Genomic DNA, 19243 nt, shown 5'->3' with positions numbered 1-19243 from the left:
AATTTTTATAAACATACCAGATTTAATCCGATTGAATTATTAAACGACATTGAACATGCGCGTTTACACCGATTCGATGTTATTCCAGAAACACGGAACAACGAGCAAGCCGTTGAAACCGGTGAAATTGGACAGCGAGGAGCAGGCGAAGATCGCGAAGGCCGGCCTCGAGATGAAGCTGATCACATCCGAGATGGACGCGGAAACGGAGAAGTGGCAGGAGAGCGGCAGCGCGCTCGAGGAGAACAACGACATAGTGAAACGCGCCAAGAACATGTCCTCGATGGCGTTCTCCATGTACCAGTTCACAAGGGGCGAAGGGGCGTTGAAGACAACCCAAGATCTGTTCACCCAAGCTGAGTATTTCGCCGAGGAGGCGAACAGATTGTACAAGGTTGTGAGACAATTCAGCTATCAGGTATGTATCAGTTGCCGAGGCAACGTAGATAATTCAGAGCTGAAAACTGAAATATATATACACATTTTCTTTAATTGGACTGATGTTCAGATGCCTATAGTATATACGCTGTGTAACGTGTAAACAACAATCCATTATTACACGTTACGCGTATATACATCATCCTTATTTTTATGATCATACTCTCTTACCCATTGTTTATTATTATTATTATTATTATTATTATTACTATTATTATTATTATTATCATTATTATTATTATCATTATTATTATTATTATTATTATTATTATTACGGATTCTATACTGGACTTGATTCCGAGTTTTTTGATCCTTGCTATATTCGAGATATTTTTCCTTCAATTTCGCTAATTGAGTTTCGTTTTGACGTAATTGCCACGCTAGAGCTACTTTGAATCCTTGAAATTTCTCACTCTTTGGAAAATTCGGATATACGTGTCTTCTTCTATCTTTGAATCTTGATAGATTTTCCTTTCCTTTCTCTTTCTTTCCTTCCTTCCGTTCTTTTTTTTTTCTTTCTTTCTTTCTTTCTTTCTTTTTCATTCGATCGGTTTTTTCAACGCGAACGACGTGATTAAATTTAATTGGTGGAAGAACAATGGAAGTGTAACGTTTCCAAATGGATTGGAAGTAGCTCGGGCGCGAATTATTAGCATTAGACATGTTCGAATTAACACGTTTGCTGCCCTTTCGACCCTCCTAGCTAGGCCGAATATACATAGTTTTACCCGAAACCATTTTGATCTTTCTATACTCTTCTTAAAAGAAATGAAAAAAAAAAAAAAAAAAGAGATACGCTAACCTTGTAATATATTCTTGTATTATGATACCCTTTTTTTGACCCTCGCTCTTTGAATGCCTCCATCCAGGTAACTCTTTCTCTCTTTACTTTAGACCCTCGTTGGGCTAATAGAGATTCGCCTTGTACAGATCGTTCTCTCATTGCATTGATATATATATATACCGCTCTTGCGAAAATCATTTTTTAACCAGTTGCTGTTAAATGTTGTTCATTTCTCTTTTTTACATATATATATATATACTACATCACTCTACTACATATATCTCTTCTTATACATTATACTATTTAATACCACATATGCAAACTAATTAATTAATGTTGCTATGCAAGACCGTTTGAACACCTGTTGTATGATTCATCTCAAACAGTCGTTACTTTGAATGGCGTAGTGTTAATTGTACATATACTTCTTTCTTTTATTCCCTTCTTCCAATGAAGAGAGCACGTTTCACCAAGAGCGACGTTTTCCATTTCTCATACTGACTTATATGGCAATAAAAAGTAAATTATTATCACTAGGCAATCGATCGATTCTATATATGAACAGTATTCGTTGGCTAATTGAAAAATAATCATTTCTATAACAAGATAGAAATACTTGAACGATCAATCATCAAAATATTTATATTATTCTTCTTGTGTCAAGTTTCATATGACAGAAACTTGAAACGATGAAGAATGCATCAATTAAAAGAAAAGAAAAGAAGATATTTCGATACTTAAAAGATATGTATATACAGTGTAATAAATCAAGTTTAAAAATTAATTAAGAAAGCTTATGTAAGAATTTATAATAATCCGATCAAGTAGCCAGAATTATTTTTTTAATCACGTTGGTCAGTTTTACAGCAAGATACTCTAACTACTGTCATTTTGATACTACTTTTTTTTTTAGACATATACCGTTCTATTCTATTCACCTTCCACACCACCAAATCAACTATGATCATTATTTTGTTGGTAAAATCTATTTTGTGTACGTACATTTACGACTTTTTTGTGTACGATTAGTAAGGTGTGTTTTAGATGCTACGGGAATGCTTCCGTCTGTGGACGACGTCTATGTGCATTGTGGTCCCCCTCCTTCCACTATCTGGGGCATGACTATTAATGTCTCAGTTTTTGCAAGCTTCTTCAAATTTCACTATTCTTCTTTATCATTCGGGAAATCAGCTAAAATGAAATTTTATCCTATCTCTCCAATATCCATAAGGAAATGAATATCTTTTAAATTTCTCAAACATTTAATTCTGAGAAAAAAATAGAAGTTAGATTCGTTTTAATTTAAACACTGGTTAACAAAAATTCTAAAACAAACGAATGTTACAAACGATTGTTTTGAATTAAAATAAAAAGCTTACAAAAAATTTAAGCTTCAAAGATTCATTTTAGCTGCAATTGTTTGGGAAAAACGTTTTATGCGTAAGTTTGAAATAAATAGTGAAGCGAGAAGCTAGCAAAAACAGCAAGGTCTGTACTAATTCACTGTCATTCACACAGTCACTCTCTAATATTCTCGAACAACTAACACTTTCTTTTCAAACTTCTTGCATTGTGTTTCATTAGGACGGATAGAAGATATACTTTTTTTTTCTTAATTTATTAGATGCAATTTTTTACAAGTATCCAAGATATATATATATATATATATATACATACGTATTTCAAAGTACTACTTTCTTACTAGTCGATCAATAAAATAATAATAGAATCAGGCATTGCTTTAAAGAGTTATTCGAATACGCTACATATGTAAAACATTGCATATCGCAGGGCAAATGTGATTGGTGTTCTTCAACGATTCTTTCATACAGGAATAAGCTATATAGAAATATATAAAAAAAGAAAATTTATCGATTAGAATCCTTCAATTAAAACGATCGTCCAATTCGATTAATTACTCGAAAGAACGAAAAAATTTAATTTACCACCATCAACAGCAACAACTTCGAACCAACAGAAACAACATCCAATATAAATTTATGCGATTAAACGAAAGCGATTAAATTTTTCTTCTATTTTTAAATTTTCGAAAATATATCTCGATATGAACTTACGAATAATATATACACTTACAAGTAATAACAATAATTATAAAATAATCCAAAGGAAATAAAAATAGACAACGAAGAGATTTATACATTATTCGAAACGTTTTTAAAAATCGTTGAAAAATAATTCACGAGCACGTTTGCCTTGCGACACGGTTAAAGACGTAAGTTTGTATACGATGTTGTATGGGTACAGGTACCAGGTGGCCCGCACAAGAAAGAACTTTTGGAAAATCTGGATCGTGTGCCAACGTACGTCCAACAGCTTCAATTCACCGTGAAGAACCCCACGGTCGGAAAGGCGGCCACTTTTACAAAAGTCGACAACGTGATACAAGAGACTAAAAATTTAATGAACGTGATTTCGAAAGTGGTCACCACGTGTTTCGTCTGCGCTACAAAGGTAAGATACGTTGATCACGTTTTTTGTTTTAATCCACACAACACGGGGAAAAAACGATGTCGATGTCGCATTCAATATTTTCTTTCGATTTCACAATTTTGCCTTTTGTTTAGAATTTTTCACTTTTTACGTTTTTTCTTTTTTCCTTCCTTTCTTTTTTTTTTATTTTTCTTGCTCGAAAGGCAGAATTATTCAGTCTTTTGTTGTTTTGTTGTTTTTTAAAAAGTAGATTTATTAACGACCATGCGGGGAGAGTTACTTAAATATTTTTCTTTGTTCGAAAGTTAAAGCTGATCGAACGGAGGAGGTATTTTTTTATCGTAGCTAGCTTCGTTACAGTAGATGACATATCTCGATTTTTAAGCAAATTTAAGTAGTATCACGTATGTTATATTATTAAGTAACGAAAGATCGTTTCTCTCTCTCCCAATATTTCTCATACAAATTATTTAACAATTCGATAGCTATTTTCCTCCTTTTTTTCCAAAAAAAAAATCTCGTAATCAAAATCATTTCTCAGTTTTTATAATCATGGAAATTTTCTATTCGAACGTACGAAAAACACCTCAAGAACGATCCCATCGAGGAAAAATTTCGAGTTTATCTCTACAAGAGGGAAATATTCGGGGAGGGTGAGCAGAGGCGCGCATAGAGTCGTCAAGTGTTCTACATATATCCTTCCATGCACCCGTCGAATAGCACAATGTCACGATGCCGCAGTACGTGGAGCTGAGCCCAACGGTGCCTGGCCTAGCCGAAGAGGATTGCTTGTACCCGGTTAGCCCCCAATTGCTACCGTCCATCAGTCCCTACGTGCAACCCCATCCCCTCACATCCGCCCAATTGCACAACATTCTGAGAGGTCCAAACTTCAACTTTTCCCAATTGTTCAATTACAACAACACGTTGGCAAACAACACAACTCCCACAACGGCGACGAGGAACACGGCGTCCTTCGTCCATCCTTCCGTCCTTCCATACTCGTCACCGATCACGTCCACTCCCAGTTGCGGGCCGCAGGCTCCCTATTGCCTGCAGAATCTACAATTGTTGCAGCTGCAGCTGCAACAGGCACAGCTGCAGCACCTAAGACACGCCACTCTGCCGAGATAACACAGACTTTCGTTGCACCGCCAACGTGCGCTCTTCACGCGAAGCCACAACGCGAAGCGTTGCCTCTTTACGTTGCACAGGTTCGACTTTCGTTTTACTTTTTTTTTTCTCTCTCTCTCTCTCCCTCTCCCAACCCTTTTTCTTTTCGTTTTGTTCTCTCTTTTTGTTTCTTGTTCTCTCCGCTTTTATATTCTTCGCTCTTGATCCTTCATCACGATCGATCGAATTTTCTTGTCTTTGAATTTTTAGCGAAATCGAGACGATTAAAATTGTGTGAACTTTTATTGCGATATAAATTTCGCTATTTTTTTCTCGATATTTCAAAAATTTATTATTCATGTATAAAAAATTCCAAGTAAGGAATCCATTTCAATTTCAACTTTTTAGATCTCTTGCTTTTCATTCATCTTTTTCAAAAATCCAATTATCAATTGTAAATACGTTGAATATTATATTGAAAATTATAAATATCGTTGAGAATTAAATTTTCTGAGATCCATTTGGTTTGATCGATCGTCTTGGAACATTTTTCCTTTCTTTTATTTCACACGATGCATATTTTACGCGTAGGCTTTGTTTTATCGCTCTAATAAGTTGGCTAAAGAGTTTTTTCTTCTTTTTTCTTCTTCTTTTTCTTATCACACTTTTGCAGACATTTTTTTCCACGAGTATGAACGAGCTTTAATAACAAGGTACATCTTGACAATGTTCAACAATGTAATCCATGGCACGAAGAGGAAACTGATTTAATCAATCTGGTTTTTACTGGTTTTTTTTACAGTTATCTTTACAGGAATGGGCCATATTTCGAAACGAATAATTTGTTATTCGTTTCTTTCTATTTTTTTCAATTAATCTCAAATAACTTTTTAATTTGTCGAAAGCAGCAAAATATTTAATAACGCTTATTCCTCGATGTGATACTAAAATAATTTTCAATAATTTTAGAATGACGATTTGTATGATGTTTGGATTTTTTTTTCCCCTCCGAGTTCAACAATTTTTGTGCGACCAAGTATAACAATTTTCATCTTTCACGATAAGTGTCTCTCATTAACAATTGCGACAATCAACTAATTCATTTTTTCGATTGAAAAATAATTTAAATTAATTATTAAACAGATTATCGATACGTTGGACGAAAATATTTTCAATCAATCAAATTTGAATAGAAATTATTATAACTTTTAATATAATATAATAATCGACTCAGGGGATAGAGGAATGCGCGCACTTTACGATATTTTTTATTTCACATCGATATTTCAATCTATTCTCAAAATTTCGTACAAACTTTCAACAAAACTTCGAAGTTTAATAATAGAATCGCGTGTCCCCATTTTTTCCTAGAATTGCGTACGAGCGATAGTAAAAGAAAAAAAACACTAGCTAGTGACAAAGTTGGGACGGAATCAATGAATGGGGTTGAATGAAAGACCTGAGACAAAGACAGCGAGATAAACGTATGGAAAATTACGTTTCGCTTCAAACAGCGATATCTTGGGGACAAAAAGAGATATCGATGTGAATCGAAAAAAGTATCGAAGAGCAAATATCGCACTTTTGAACAGCATTAATTCTATTTCGAAAATTTTGATAATTTTGAAATTATGATCGTTCGAATTTCACGATTCGTGATTCTTTTGCTCCTATAATAATATGTATAATTCATCAATTCTATCTTTCTGAAATTCAATTTCTATCCAAAAAAAAAAAATCAACACACGAAAACAAAATTTGAATATCGAATATCTGAAAAATAATCCAAATATTCTCGTCCAACGTATCAACGCACTCTCCTTAACCCCCTCATTCAATTTAAAATGATTGCCAAAATTGATACTCAATAATCGGCGATCGAAGAAATTAAGAATAAAGTTGCTCGGATAATTCATTTTCGATCCGATTCGCATCGAACGGCGAAAAAGTAACTTTATTCTTGCCAAATTTCTTTCTCCTTCCCCTTCGAAGAAGCATCGATCACATCGGTGAACCCTCGATAATCTCTGGGGCCTGATCTTTTCCAGTACAACCTGGATTTCCGAGGTCTGTCGGCGCGTGGGGCCGGCGGCTCGCCGTACAGGGGCGGAGAGGGTGCAGGCGCCGACGGCGACGGTGGCGGTGCTGGTGTCGACGGCAGCAAGACGGGCTCCGCCCCCGGCAGCGACCCGTCCGTCTGACAGTTTGGGATGGCCCGACGGGCCAAGGGGGACGCTCGCCGCACCCGGGTCTCCTTTCTACTTTTCTAGGAAGAACCCTCGCCTGCCCCAACGAAACGTACACGTCTCGCTCCCCCCACTTCGTTCTTCGAGCACGAGATTTTTCTTCTTTCTATCTCGTTTCGATTTTTTTTTTCTTTTTTTAATCCCCTGACTCGCGACGTTCCCGTTGGAGATTTTGTTTGTTAATTGATGATTTTTTCATCTTTGAATATGTTTCTTGCCGATAAAATCGAGATCTTATTAATTTTGAATGGGTCACGTTGCATTTCAATGGATCAATTCCGTTTAAAAAAGAAAAAGAAAAATCTGTTCGAAGAGGAAAGTTCGAAGTAACGTTGCATTTCAATGGATTAATTCCGTAATTCCGATTTGCAAAAATGCAATAACAAAGAAGATGAATGTTCGAAACTTTTCAAAAACTTGAAAATATTCATCTGCTGCTGATCGTAATCGGAGCAGAAACGAATTCAATTCCGGTATCTCGTTCATCTCTCGAAAATGCGGCGAAACACGAGCGCAAAATAAATGTAATTTTCGTTAAATGAACGAGGGGACGAAAGTATGGATAAAGTCTATCGTATTATCGGTGCTACAGGGCCAATCGACTGGCTTCCTGATTTAACTAAGAATTTACCTTAGATGATAAGCGGATCGAAGCGCGATAATTTCTTACAGAAAAAAAAAAGCACACTTCAATTTGTATCCAACGACGTTTCGTACTTTGAGACGAGGAAACGTTGCTTTTCAAACGAGGCATTTTAAATTTAGAATATTATCGACGTGTACGTTTCTTCGATAAACATGCTTCGAGCACAAGCTGCTATCCCAGCGAGATTAGTACACGTTTTAAAATTATATAAATATATATATATATATGCGTTGCTCAATACAATAGAAAGGAAGAAAGAAAAGAAAAAGAAAAGAAAAAAAATGAATATTAACGGGGCTTCTCGGCTCGAGTCACAACCACGCTCGTGTGAAAGCGAGGTTCGAAGACTGCTTCTTGTGACTGCCATAGGGGCATGACACGAAACAAAGGGGAGAACATGACGAGATGTTTAGGCACGCTTTTGCACAAAAAGAAAGAAAGAGAACAAACGCACGCGTCAAATCGTGCGCCATGAAAAATTCTAACACGCATGATCCATCTTTGTCGAAGATTAAAATTTTACTTCTCGCTCGCTTTTATTATTCGTTTCGAAACGTCGATTTTTCTTTTTTTTTTTTTTCAACGAGTGAAATATCCTTTCAACTTTTTCAAACAAGTTTTTGTTTCAACAATTCTGTTTAAGAAATCGTGTTCGCTTCGAGCACGAATATCGAAAATCGATCTAATAAGAATGCTGATTCTTCATATTTGGAGGAATTTCATCGTGCTCGTAAATCTCTTGGACTGGTTATTGGTTTCCAGGTATTCGTGTAAAAATATCTATGCGATACTTCGATGCCAACATTTGTCGTTTTTTAACATTGCTTCGGATATTTTTTTTGCGCCATCGTGTTTCTTTTTGCAATTCCGAGCAAAGTGGAATCGTAAAGAAATACTTTCCAAGAGGGACTTATAAATTTGCACGATCAAATTTCGAATTGACAATGGCAATAATGGCAGCCATATCGAAGAAGAAATGGACGTTTGCGATGCGAACGGGGAAACGGCTAATTAAGAATCGCTTTTACGCTGCTTTTTATTACAACAGGCTCTTTCGTCGAAACGTAGAGAGCAACGATCCATACGACGCAAGATTGAACGCGATTGTCATAGCGGCAGAGCAAAAAAAAAAAAAAGAAAAAAGTGCAGCACGTTTCGTCGCTCGATTATTTCGCTCGAAAACTTTTGTATAAAGAGAGAGATCGAGTTTCTCGATTCTTCAAACTAATCCGTGATAATATTTCTCCTTAATATTATTATTATACATATATTTTTCGGTAATTTATTCGCTAATTTATTCACGCATATCGTCGAAACGTGCTGTCGAGACTCGCTTTGAATATTCCAGCAATTAATCGATATCTATTTAACATCCGGCGAAATAATCAACACTTCTATCTATCTACTTGCTTATTAATCGAACGTCTGCTATGCGAGCGTGGAATTGGATCCGTTCGAGAGGGCGAACCACTTCGAAGAAACACAAACGTTTCAACGAATCGAGGAGGAATGAAAATGAAACCGATTAGCTTGAATTCGAGAATTGGTTCGAGAATTTTTATCTCGCAGGGAGCTGAAGAGAGCCAAGTAAACGATTTCCTTTTGCGTTAAAAATCGCACGATTTGGAAACAAGATTATAATACACTCTCTTCGACTTTCCTCGCCGAGGATCGAATTTGACCGACAGTGATCGAATTCCACGCGGAAAAAGAGAATGGAGAGGCTGTTCCTTTCACGCGAATCAGATCATCTTTCGCTTTCTGCACTCGCTACACACGCCGGGGAGCAAAAGTACGCTGCAAGCAAGAAATATTTTTCTGCGGCTCGACTGGAAAAACGCAAAGAGCACACAGGCTTGAACGGGGCAGGAGGCGGTCCGTTGAGGGTGACCTGGGGGCGGCAGCAGGGCGGTCAGGGACGTACTTTGTGGCAAAGACACCATGACACTCACTGTCCGAAATCTCGTGGCTCGAGCTCCGTTACGTGTCGTTGGAATCTCGTTGCTTGGCTCGACTCGGTGAAACGAGTGCCCTTCTCCTTTCAAAATTTTTCTTCAATTCTCCTCGATGAATTATCTTCGTTTGATCGATTCGAGCCACACTGGACAGAGGTTTTTAGAGGAGAAACTTTCTTCACGGTGCCACAAAATTAACACGCGCAATTGAAATATTCGCGCAGAGTCGTCTTTGAAACCGCTGACGAAATTATCGAACGTTCGTCCTGTCTCGATGACACGAGAGAATATCTAAGAAACATCGAGACTCGATTTATATTAATACCGATATACCGCGAGGATGTGCACGAAGAACGCAATCTTGGATTATCTTTTTTGTACGCGAGATACAGTATGATCAATTTGAAAACATTATTTTAAATTTTCCAGAATTCTCTCCAAGATGAGAAAAATCGCATTCGTTTCAAACTCTTCGATCCGTGAGTAACTTAATGGACAACTGTATTTCGTATAAAAATATTAATCCAGATATATCGCAATAAGTGTTCTTCGTAGTGCGCGAGAACGGTTGAATAATGACCGGAAGTCACAGGCAATAATTTCATTGGATCCGCTCGATCGAACGATCGTCCCCGTGATCTTCCACGAATACAAATTCTCTGGTCGCAAATTGAACGGGACAAATTCGACGACTAGAGCGAAGCCAAATCCAAAGACAGTAAATAAGTAAATAAATAAATAAAATAAGAATAATTAGAAGGGGGGGAAAAAAAGTATAATCACGCTTTCGGGTCAAGTCATTTCATCATATAAATTAAACGAATTAAACGATCGTAAACGTTACTTATATTAATTAATACGTTGAACTTGTGCGTTCAACAGGCGACAAGTAAAAACCGCAAGAATCGTATGTACATAGAGCCATATTAAGTATAACGCGAGCTAAACGTCGACCAGTCATGCATTTCTCGTACTTACAAATATGTGTGTGTGTGTTTGTGTGTGTGTGTTTGTGTGTAGATATATATACATATATATATACACATATATATGTATATGTATATATATATATATATAGAGGATCGATTCTGTATATGTATTATATACAGAGTTGGCACAAAGAATGTAATACTGTACCGACCACACACAGGATTATATGCGAATATAATAGATATACGTAGATATACGTGGTCGATGATTTGCAAAGTCGTGAGGTTTTGTTCGTGAGGAATAAATAGTATAGTCATTGCAATAACGATATTCATTATAATAATCTATAACCGGATGTATCGATCGACTCTTCCTCATCGATCGGAGGAAGATCGTATAAAATATTGATACGGCCATGGACGTAAATGGGATACAATTGTCGGAAATCGTTTTTTTTTTGTATATGATGATCTTAGAATTTCGATAACGATAAAAGTGATGATATCATAGATGATATCGATCCTCATCACGTGTCACGTTGCAGATAATATTCGATAATATATATTATCGCGTCGTATAAAATATATCGGCTTCCAAGCTTCACTTTTTAACGATAAGATTACATTTCGATTCGATTCTCGGCTGCCCGTGTCGTCCATTTTCGTTCCATTACGTGCATACGGGTCATCCGTAGCCCACTTCTTCTGATCGAAATCGGCCGATTTCCAAAATCCGTGAACGATCGTATCCATCGATCGTTCAACGATTATACAATGCATTGACGATTGCAAGAAAAATCTGTACGAACAATCGTACAACTCCGACGATATGTCCTCTCGAATCTGTATTGTAAGTACGCGGTATTAACTTGTTCACAGCGCGACGAAAATCGCCTCTAATCGATGAGGAAACGTCGATCAAGATCCTCGAGATGTTCCTAGAGTGTGATTACGCGGATGGCGTACGCGTAACCTCGCAGGAAGACATTTAATAACCGACGTTGTTATGATAAGTTGTGCGCGACGCGTTTGTACAAACTCTGTATCATACTTTAACCGCGATCTTTAGAAGTATATATTATTATTATTATTATTATTTATTATTATTATTATTATTATTATAGAGTTCGGTCAAATTGTTAAAGGGGATAAGCTTAAGTTCTTTTGTATAAAACGGCACAAATGTATTTTGTAAGGAAGGGTGTGAGTTTCGACCGTAAGTCGTTGAATTTTCTCGTTTCATCCAAAAAAAGAAAAGAAGAAAAAGAAGGAATATTGTATCGCTGATAATTCAGTGAGAAGATAGAAACGATTCTCGAAACTGGGTGGTCAGGTCTCTGATGATTTGTTTAAGATAAGTGTCAAAGTGTTCGATAGTAATTGGTAGTGATTGGTAGATTAGTTATCGTAAGGAAAAAACTAATTTAGCAAGCCTTGTTCGATTTATCTATTTGATTGATTCGTTTCATCCTGAAATGCGTATGTGTGTGTGTGTGTGCGTGTGTGTTTTCTTTTTCTTTTTTTAAGTTCTGATTATAGTAAAAAAGACGGGATCTTTAGATTTAACGAATATATTTCGCGCGCATCGATTCGCTGTCTCTGACGAATGGAATTGAAACAAAAGGATACAAGATTAATGATTCCAGAAGCATCGATATTTTTGGATACTTGGATTATTCCATAAATCTTGTGTAAAGGGATAAATATATATTTGACCATCTTTCGACCAAGCATCATCCTTGATGATGTTTGTGCAATAGATTGCAAATCTTCTCGTCTAATGGAAAATAAAATGTTTTCACGATGTTTCAAATTAGGTGATTCAAATCGTTTCCATTCTTCATTTCGTGAATTCTTCCACAAATCTTTCGATCCTCCATAGACAAATAATATCTTTCTTGCATTCTACTGGAAGATTGGTTCCTATATATTATAGGCTTTCGAAGAGAATCTGAAAAAATTCGCTCGTTACTTTAGGATCAAAATAAATATCAACAAGTTCATACAATTGTTCGTTTAATCATTTTCAATTTCTATAATATTTCTCCAACGATAAAAAAAATAAAAAGATAAAGGTTTGCTCGCCTATAGAAAATTGAAATTTCGAAATCGATTCAAGGTTCGATACCTTCGAGATCTGGCAGCATAGTTTCGCCTAGGATCGGCTTCGTTGTTTCCTACTCGAAGCGGAGTTCTCATCTCTCGTATTGAAACATTAAATTAAAATTACGATACAGGTGGTGATAGTACACGTAATAGTTCATTCTAGTCGTTGCATAGTGGTCAGTTGATAAGTGTAATCGTAATATCGATAATATCATTAGGTATATCGTAACAGTAATTAAAATTAAACGAAATATCGAGACGATACGCTAGCATCCACGATCGTTAATGGCGTTTACCCCGGTTAGTTATTAATCGCCGGAAGCTTGGCATTCGATTCCAAGAAAAAAAAAAAGAAAAAAATATCTCATCATTTTTCGTTTCACCAGAGCGACATCGTAGTTTCCACTCTTTTTTATTTACTCATTCGTCTCTCGAATTTACCATATTTAACTCTACCTCAATTCGTAGCTTAGCCACCATCTCTGAAACAAAAAAAAAAAAAAAAACGAAAGAAAAAGGAGAAGTCTCTTTTCGCAAGAACATCGTTCACATTATACAGTCAGACATTTTTCAATCATCGATCGCTGCTAAATTATTTAAGAAATAGAAAATTGAAAATAAAAAAAAAACGATTCGAACGATTATTAGAAAAAAGAAAATCTAGTGGAAATCTTTTAGAAGAGAAACGAAGAATGAAAATTTTTGTCGCGTAAATTAGAAAAAAATAAAAATAAAAAAAAACAGAAGAGAGGCGATATTAGATACGAGTAGAAGTGAACGTAGTAATACTCGATTTAATTTCGATCGAATAATTTCATAGAATATTCTTTTTTTTTTCTTTTCTTTTCTTTTTTTTTTTTTTTTCCACAAAAAGATGATCAACAACAATGACTGTCGCACGTTGATCGAAGCAACGCGCGAGACACGCACGCATGCTATTTCCAAGAGCTGATCGTTGCCATCGATTGTGCCTATCTTCTTCTAAACGTTAAAACAGAATTTTTACTTACGAGAATAGAAAAAGGGGGGGCGGGGAAAAAAACCATGCCTGTATACGCGTAATTAAGAAAAATGCACGTAATAATCGTACGACGTTCGCTTTGTGGCTGTTGTTCATGCTCTGAAACAAAAAAAAAAAAATAATAAGAGAGGGAAGGGGAGGAGGAAAAAGAAAAAGAAAAAAAAACACGTAACCGGCGTTAGTGGTAACGAGAACGAAGTACGCATAGTGCAAATTGTAATGTTAATCTTAATATATATATATATATAGACGTATGTGCATAATATACTTATTACGTAATTAATTAAAAGAATAGCGACAACAACTGCTGTTGGTTGGACTATTTCGTGCCTGTGGTGTAATAACATTATCGGTGATCGATATTTCATTGTCTTCGGATTTTTTTATTTGGAAGAAAAAAAAAACAGGAAAGAAAGAATAGGAAAAGGGAAGGTGGTGGGGAAAAATCTGCTTTGCGATTGTACACCCGCAATGAGAAACGTGATTCGTACCGTTTTGGAAAGTGAACGATTAGATATTCGATCGTTTTTTCGAAAAATTTCATTGGATTCGATTGATCGTGAGATTTTTTTATCTTTTCTACCTTTTCTTAAAACGTGTTTATTTTTCAGTTTTATCCGATAACAAAATACCAATCATTTCCAGAAAATTAATCAAATCGTATTATAATTTTTTAATAATCGACAACTCGTAAGTTAGATTAGGATTATTGGTAAAAATTTAGTAAAAAAGAAAAGTGAGAATTAAAATTTTTTCAGAAAATTGATTCTAAATCTTGAGTTGCATATTTTTTTTTTTCGATTAATCATTATTTCGCTCGTTCAATAAACTAATCCGGCCAAAACGATCGAATATTTGAGAAAATAAATCGGTTCACAAGGCGATCGCGTCATAAATCGCGAACAATCAATATTCAACAATCGTAGTCTTTCCATTTTTTAATAATCTAGTGGATCACATAGATATATATACTATCATGCTTCGTCGTATCCGTTGGTCCTACGTTAGTCGAAATGATTCTAGAACAAATATCGATGACAATAATTTCGGGTAATTGCTTTCACGTCTATTTTGGCGAACACTTGGTCCCGATGAAAAAAAAAGAAAAAAAAAAAGAAAAAAGAAAAAAAGATAAAAAAAAAAGAAAGAAAAATAAAAAGAAAATCTTGAAATGAAACAGGAACGTGTGTATATTTTTTAAAAGTTATTTGATCGCAATGCCGTTGAATCTCGAAATGTACCGATTTTTGAATGATCGTCAATAATCGAAGTTTCACACAAGGGATTTTTGATATTTTTCTGGATGTATAAAGACGATTTTTCTTGTGTCGAACAGTTGTTCGATCGTAGGTGACGTGAAAGTAAAGTTGGTGTTAATGGTGCGATGCCTGTATTCTTTTTCTTTTCTCTCTCTCTCTCTATCTCTCTCTTTCTCTCTCTCTTTTTCTTAAATTGAAAATCACGGGGAAGAAACGATGTAGTTTTTAGATTTAATCCATCTTTAGGGTTCAATTACTTTGATCATAAAGTATCGAGAAAGTATTGAAAATTCCTTTAATTAGAATTTTAGTAACGAATAAATAATTGCAATAGATATAACTATAAATATTTTGCTTTTTTCAAGAAATTATAAACGATATGATAAAATTCATTATTTATTATAATAGTGGAAATTATGTAGCGAAAAGAATTTCGTAACGTAATTTTAATAACAGAAGTACAAAATAATCTTTTAAACTAACTTAAAATATGAATTATGAATATAATAAGTGTCTATTAAGAAAGAAATACGCGAAAATATTCTAGTCACTGCTATAGAAATAATTTTTGTAGTACGTACATTCAATATATAATCTATCATTGTATTCTAACGAATAGAAACAAACTATTTAATACTATTTAATTGATAAAAGAGAGAAATTTTTAAATGAATAAAAAATTCGTAATCCTTCCATATAACAAAAAAAAAAAGAAAGGAAAAGAAAAGAAATAGAAAATCATGAGATCGCACCATTTTAACACCAACTTTATTAATTTTCTGAAATTTTCTTCTCGCTCATAGAACCTCTCACGCAAACAAATTCCCCCATTACATATAATTAGATAATACAAACAATTAATTAATACAAAAGAATGAATAACGATGATAAACGAAATTATTCGATCCTCTCTTTTCAATCATAACTCTCTGTAATAAATCGCATTCGTCGAAACAAAATTCATTCGAAAACTCTTCAACTATAATACTATATACATATATATATGTATATATACACGTGTATATTTATGAGCTTATAGTAATTATAAAATAATATCGACAAGAAAACATCGATAGATCATTGAATAGATAGTAGCTAGATCTATCTTTTCTTGATATATCCTCCACGGATTTGATTCTTGATATCTCTCTATAGTTGATAAAGAAAAAAAAGAAAAAAAAAATGCAACACACACACACGTACACCAGAAGAAATAATTCGTATTATATTTATCTCTGAATCGATTTTATTCGAAGCTATACTTGTATAATCTTTAAAAAAGGAGAAAAAGAAAAAAAAATATATATATATATACATATATATATACAGTGCGTGAACTCAGCGCGAGGAAATAAAATATAGATTTTTCTACATTTTATTATTGCGACTGATCGATGTTAAAAATAACTAACACGACTGCAATTTCCCGCGATTTTAAAAGTCGTCGAACGATTTATTGCACGACGCGATTTACAAATATTATATATATATATGAATATACATAAGTATACACATGAATGTAGCTGTTATATAACAAAAAAAAATTACTTTTTCTCGGGACTGACAAAAAATTTCGGTATCCACTAGACGGTCAATTGAGAACACGATGTAAATGTGCACGAACCGTAGTCGTATAGCAGAATCTTCTTTTCTCTATTTGTAATTCTACTAAAGAGGAAGAAAGGAAAAAAAAAAGAAAAAAAGAGAGAATGAGAGAAGTCGTGCGAGACGTGTTTCCTCGAGATTTTTTCAAACTTTGCCTAATCAATTTCTTACCAAATGTCCACTTCGAGCCCGTCGACAAACGTAATATTATTAATCGCGACAAGTGGTGAATAACAATTACGTGAAACTCAAGAATTTTTTTTTTAAACAGAGAAAAAGCATTTTTAATTTTTTAAAAAATTTTTAAGAATAAAATTATAGTTTATAGTTCGTATTCCAAAAGTTAATTATAAATTATTCTTTCATTTCAATCATACACAAACAATGTGTATTCAAACGTATTTCCAATGACAATCCAACGAAGAGCGTTAGTTCTAAATGCGTGATTTAAAATAGAAACGGAAGGAATCGAAGAGTACACGTCGATTGTTTTCACCCCTAGTCATGTGAATCGATCTTCCATTTCGAAAAACAAAAAAACAAAAAAAACAAAAAAAAGTAAAATAAATCACGTTTCGACGATTTTTCGAGACAAAGAATCTTTTCTCTCTTAATATCTATATTAATATATACATGTCCGAGCAAAGTGTCCTAATCTTATATCTCGTGAGTGAATCTTACATTGACGAAATACAAGCGAATTTTCGATCGTTAAGGGATGGATGATGAATAGATCGAATTATTGGAGGGATGGAATTCGTGAAATCGATTCATTGCATTCTGAATTATTTTCAGAAGTTTTCAAAGAATCGATAACAAAATCGAACATTTCCAATTAATTTCTTCCAATTGTCTTCAATAATTCATCACATCGTAAACATAACCGTGAAACATGACTCAACTTGAGAAAAAAAATTTCTATTGCAATCTGTAAGTGCTCGTAATGTTGTATTAACATCGAGCCGAAAGAAACAGCTTCCAACGTGAAATTGCATGGCAAGAAATCAAATGCCATTAAGAGACGAAAAAAGGAAAAAAATAAGCACTCTATCATTTTTGTCGCTATTTCTTTCTCTTCTCTTCGTTCAACTGTTCAACGTGGGGCTGTGATTGTCACCAAAAAAAAAAAAACAAAAAGAACCTTAAATAGAAAAAAAAATTGAAAAAAAAAAAGAAAAATAAAATGGCCGTAGCACGATGCGGGGTAAATTGTTTCGAAATAGTCGTATATTCATTTTTACTCTTTCTTTCTCGACATACTTTCATGATAGATAAGATCGTTCAGGAATGACGAAAGTTTACGATCCGCATTTTCGCGTGATTTCGTCTGAACAAACGCCTTCATAGTTCATATACGGTCTTCCCATCGATGCTTGAACGTTTCCTTGTTAAAAGATTAATTTGTAATAAGGAAGTGGTAGATAAAAAAAAAACACGATGAGATTTCTAATTGTGAATCTTTTTAAAGAAAAATGATTTGTTTTATTCGTGGTAGGTTTTACGCTTCGAATTATTGTGTGTTAGATATATGTGTAATGATTGAGAGAAAGAGAGAGAATAATAAAATAATAATAATGAGAGCGAGAGAGAGAGAGAGAGAGAGAGAGAAAAAGAGAATGAGAGAGAGGGAGAGAGAGAGAGTGTGTGTGTATTGAAAATAAAAAAAAAAAATAACGCTTACCTACCTACGATAATTTATTACCGACCGTTTTATTTGTATCGACGATATATGACGAAAAGTATCGATCGTAGACGAATTTAGCGTAGATAGGTTTCGTACTTCGTATTTATTGAACATTACTAAATCCATTATATATCAAGTATCTCATGTATTGGAGCCGAAGAGGACAATTGAAAATAAATAATTGTAACCAAACATGATGATTCTTTTTATTTTTCCTTTGAGCTCCAACAAATAGTATTTTTTAATTGAAGTTATGTTTTTTATAGAGAATATTAATCTGTGTTAACTAATGAATTAAACTTTAAAAAAAAAATAATAAATAAACTTTTGTAGATTCTTTATGCGTCGATTTACAAAAAAATTAATAAAATGCTTTAAATCTTGAAACTATTTAACTTTTATTGGAAATGTTTTTTTTTTTAATATTATTACTATCGAAAACAGCTTTTGCTAAAAAACAAATAAAAAAAATATGTAAGAAATGACGCTAAGTTTCAAATTTTATTTTAATTTATCTTACTTTTGAATTATATATTATTTCTACTGCTCAAGAGATGGTGCTGATTGTCAATTTTTATTCTATTTCTATCCTTCTCTCATTATTTTCTGTCTTTATCTTTTTATATTTCATTTGCAACTCTGGAGATGGCGCTGATTTCACAATTTTTATTCTATTTATGTCTTTTTTTCATTATTTGCTTTCTACGTATATTTCACTTTAAAAAAGATTTAATTCTGTAAAATTAAAATATTCAAAATATACGCTATATAAAACGTACCTTATGCAAATACTATACGAAATTCTTACTTATTTGAAGTTATTAAAATATTTAAAGATAACTATAAATTTGGGGAAATAATTTGACGATCGTTGTTTTGTTTCGTTCAAATGTCAAATGCCATTTTGTTAAATTTTCTGGTAATGACGGAACGACAGATAAATTTTTTGCTGATATTAATGACAATTTGGTTGATGCACGAAACTGCTAGAATCTTGAACAACATG

At 34.1% G+C, this 19243-nt stretch overlaps 2 protein-coding genes across 26 annotated transcripts in view; one reads left to right on the top strand and one right to left on the bottom strand.

The window, feature by feature from the left end:
* Positions 1-10347, top strand: part of LOC108004132 (alpha-catulin) — a 68984-nt gene extending 58637 nt beyond the window's left edge. For 4 of the 6 annotated variants that reach the window (XM_062084399.1, XM_062084401.1, XM_062084400.1 and 1 more), the window contains 3 exons: positions 89-418; positions 3488-3694; positions 4394-5226. In XM_062084399.1, coding sequence (XP_061940383.1) covers positions 89-418; positions 3488-3694; positions 4394-4807 — 951 coding nt within the window. In that variant the 3' untranslated portion in view covers positions 4808-5226. Of the gene's footprint in view, positions 1-88; positions 419-3487; positions 3695-4393; positions 5227-6834 lie in introns of those variants that run through there. The other 2 variants (XM_062084403.1, XM_062084404.1) reach the window with 1 other exon arrangement.
* The window catches only part of LOC108004147 (NADPH oxidase 5), a 29226-nt gene continuing 11158 nt past the window's right edge, over positions 1176-19243 (bottom strand). For 14 of the 20 annotated variants that reach the window (XM_062084394.1, XM_062084386.1, XM_062084382.1 and 11 more), the window contains one exon: positions 1176-13788. In XM_062084394.1, coding sequence (XP_061940378.1) covers positions 13640-13788 — 149 coding nt within the window. In that variant the 3' untranslated portion in view covers positions 1176-13639. Of the gene's footprint in view, positions 19231-19243 lie in introns of all 20 variants that reach the window. The other 6 variants (XR_009832569.1, XR_009832567.1, XR_009832568.1 and 3 more) reach the window with 6 other exon arrangements.

Source organism: Apis cerana, linkage group LG14 (genome assembly GCF_029169275.1).
Source record: "Apis cerana isolate GH-2021 linkage group LG14, AcerK_1.0, whole genome shotgun sequence".
Lineage (NCBI taxonomy): Eukaryota > Metazoa > Arthropoda > Insecta > Hymenoptera > Apidae > Apis > Apis cerana.
The sequence above is the reverse complement of the archived record's forward strand: the minus strand, read 5'-3'. Positions and strand labels throughout refer to the sequence as shown.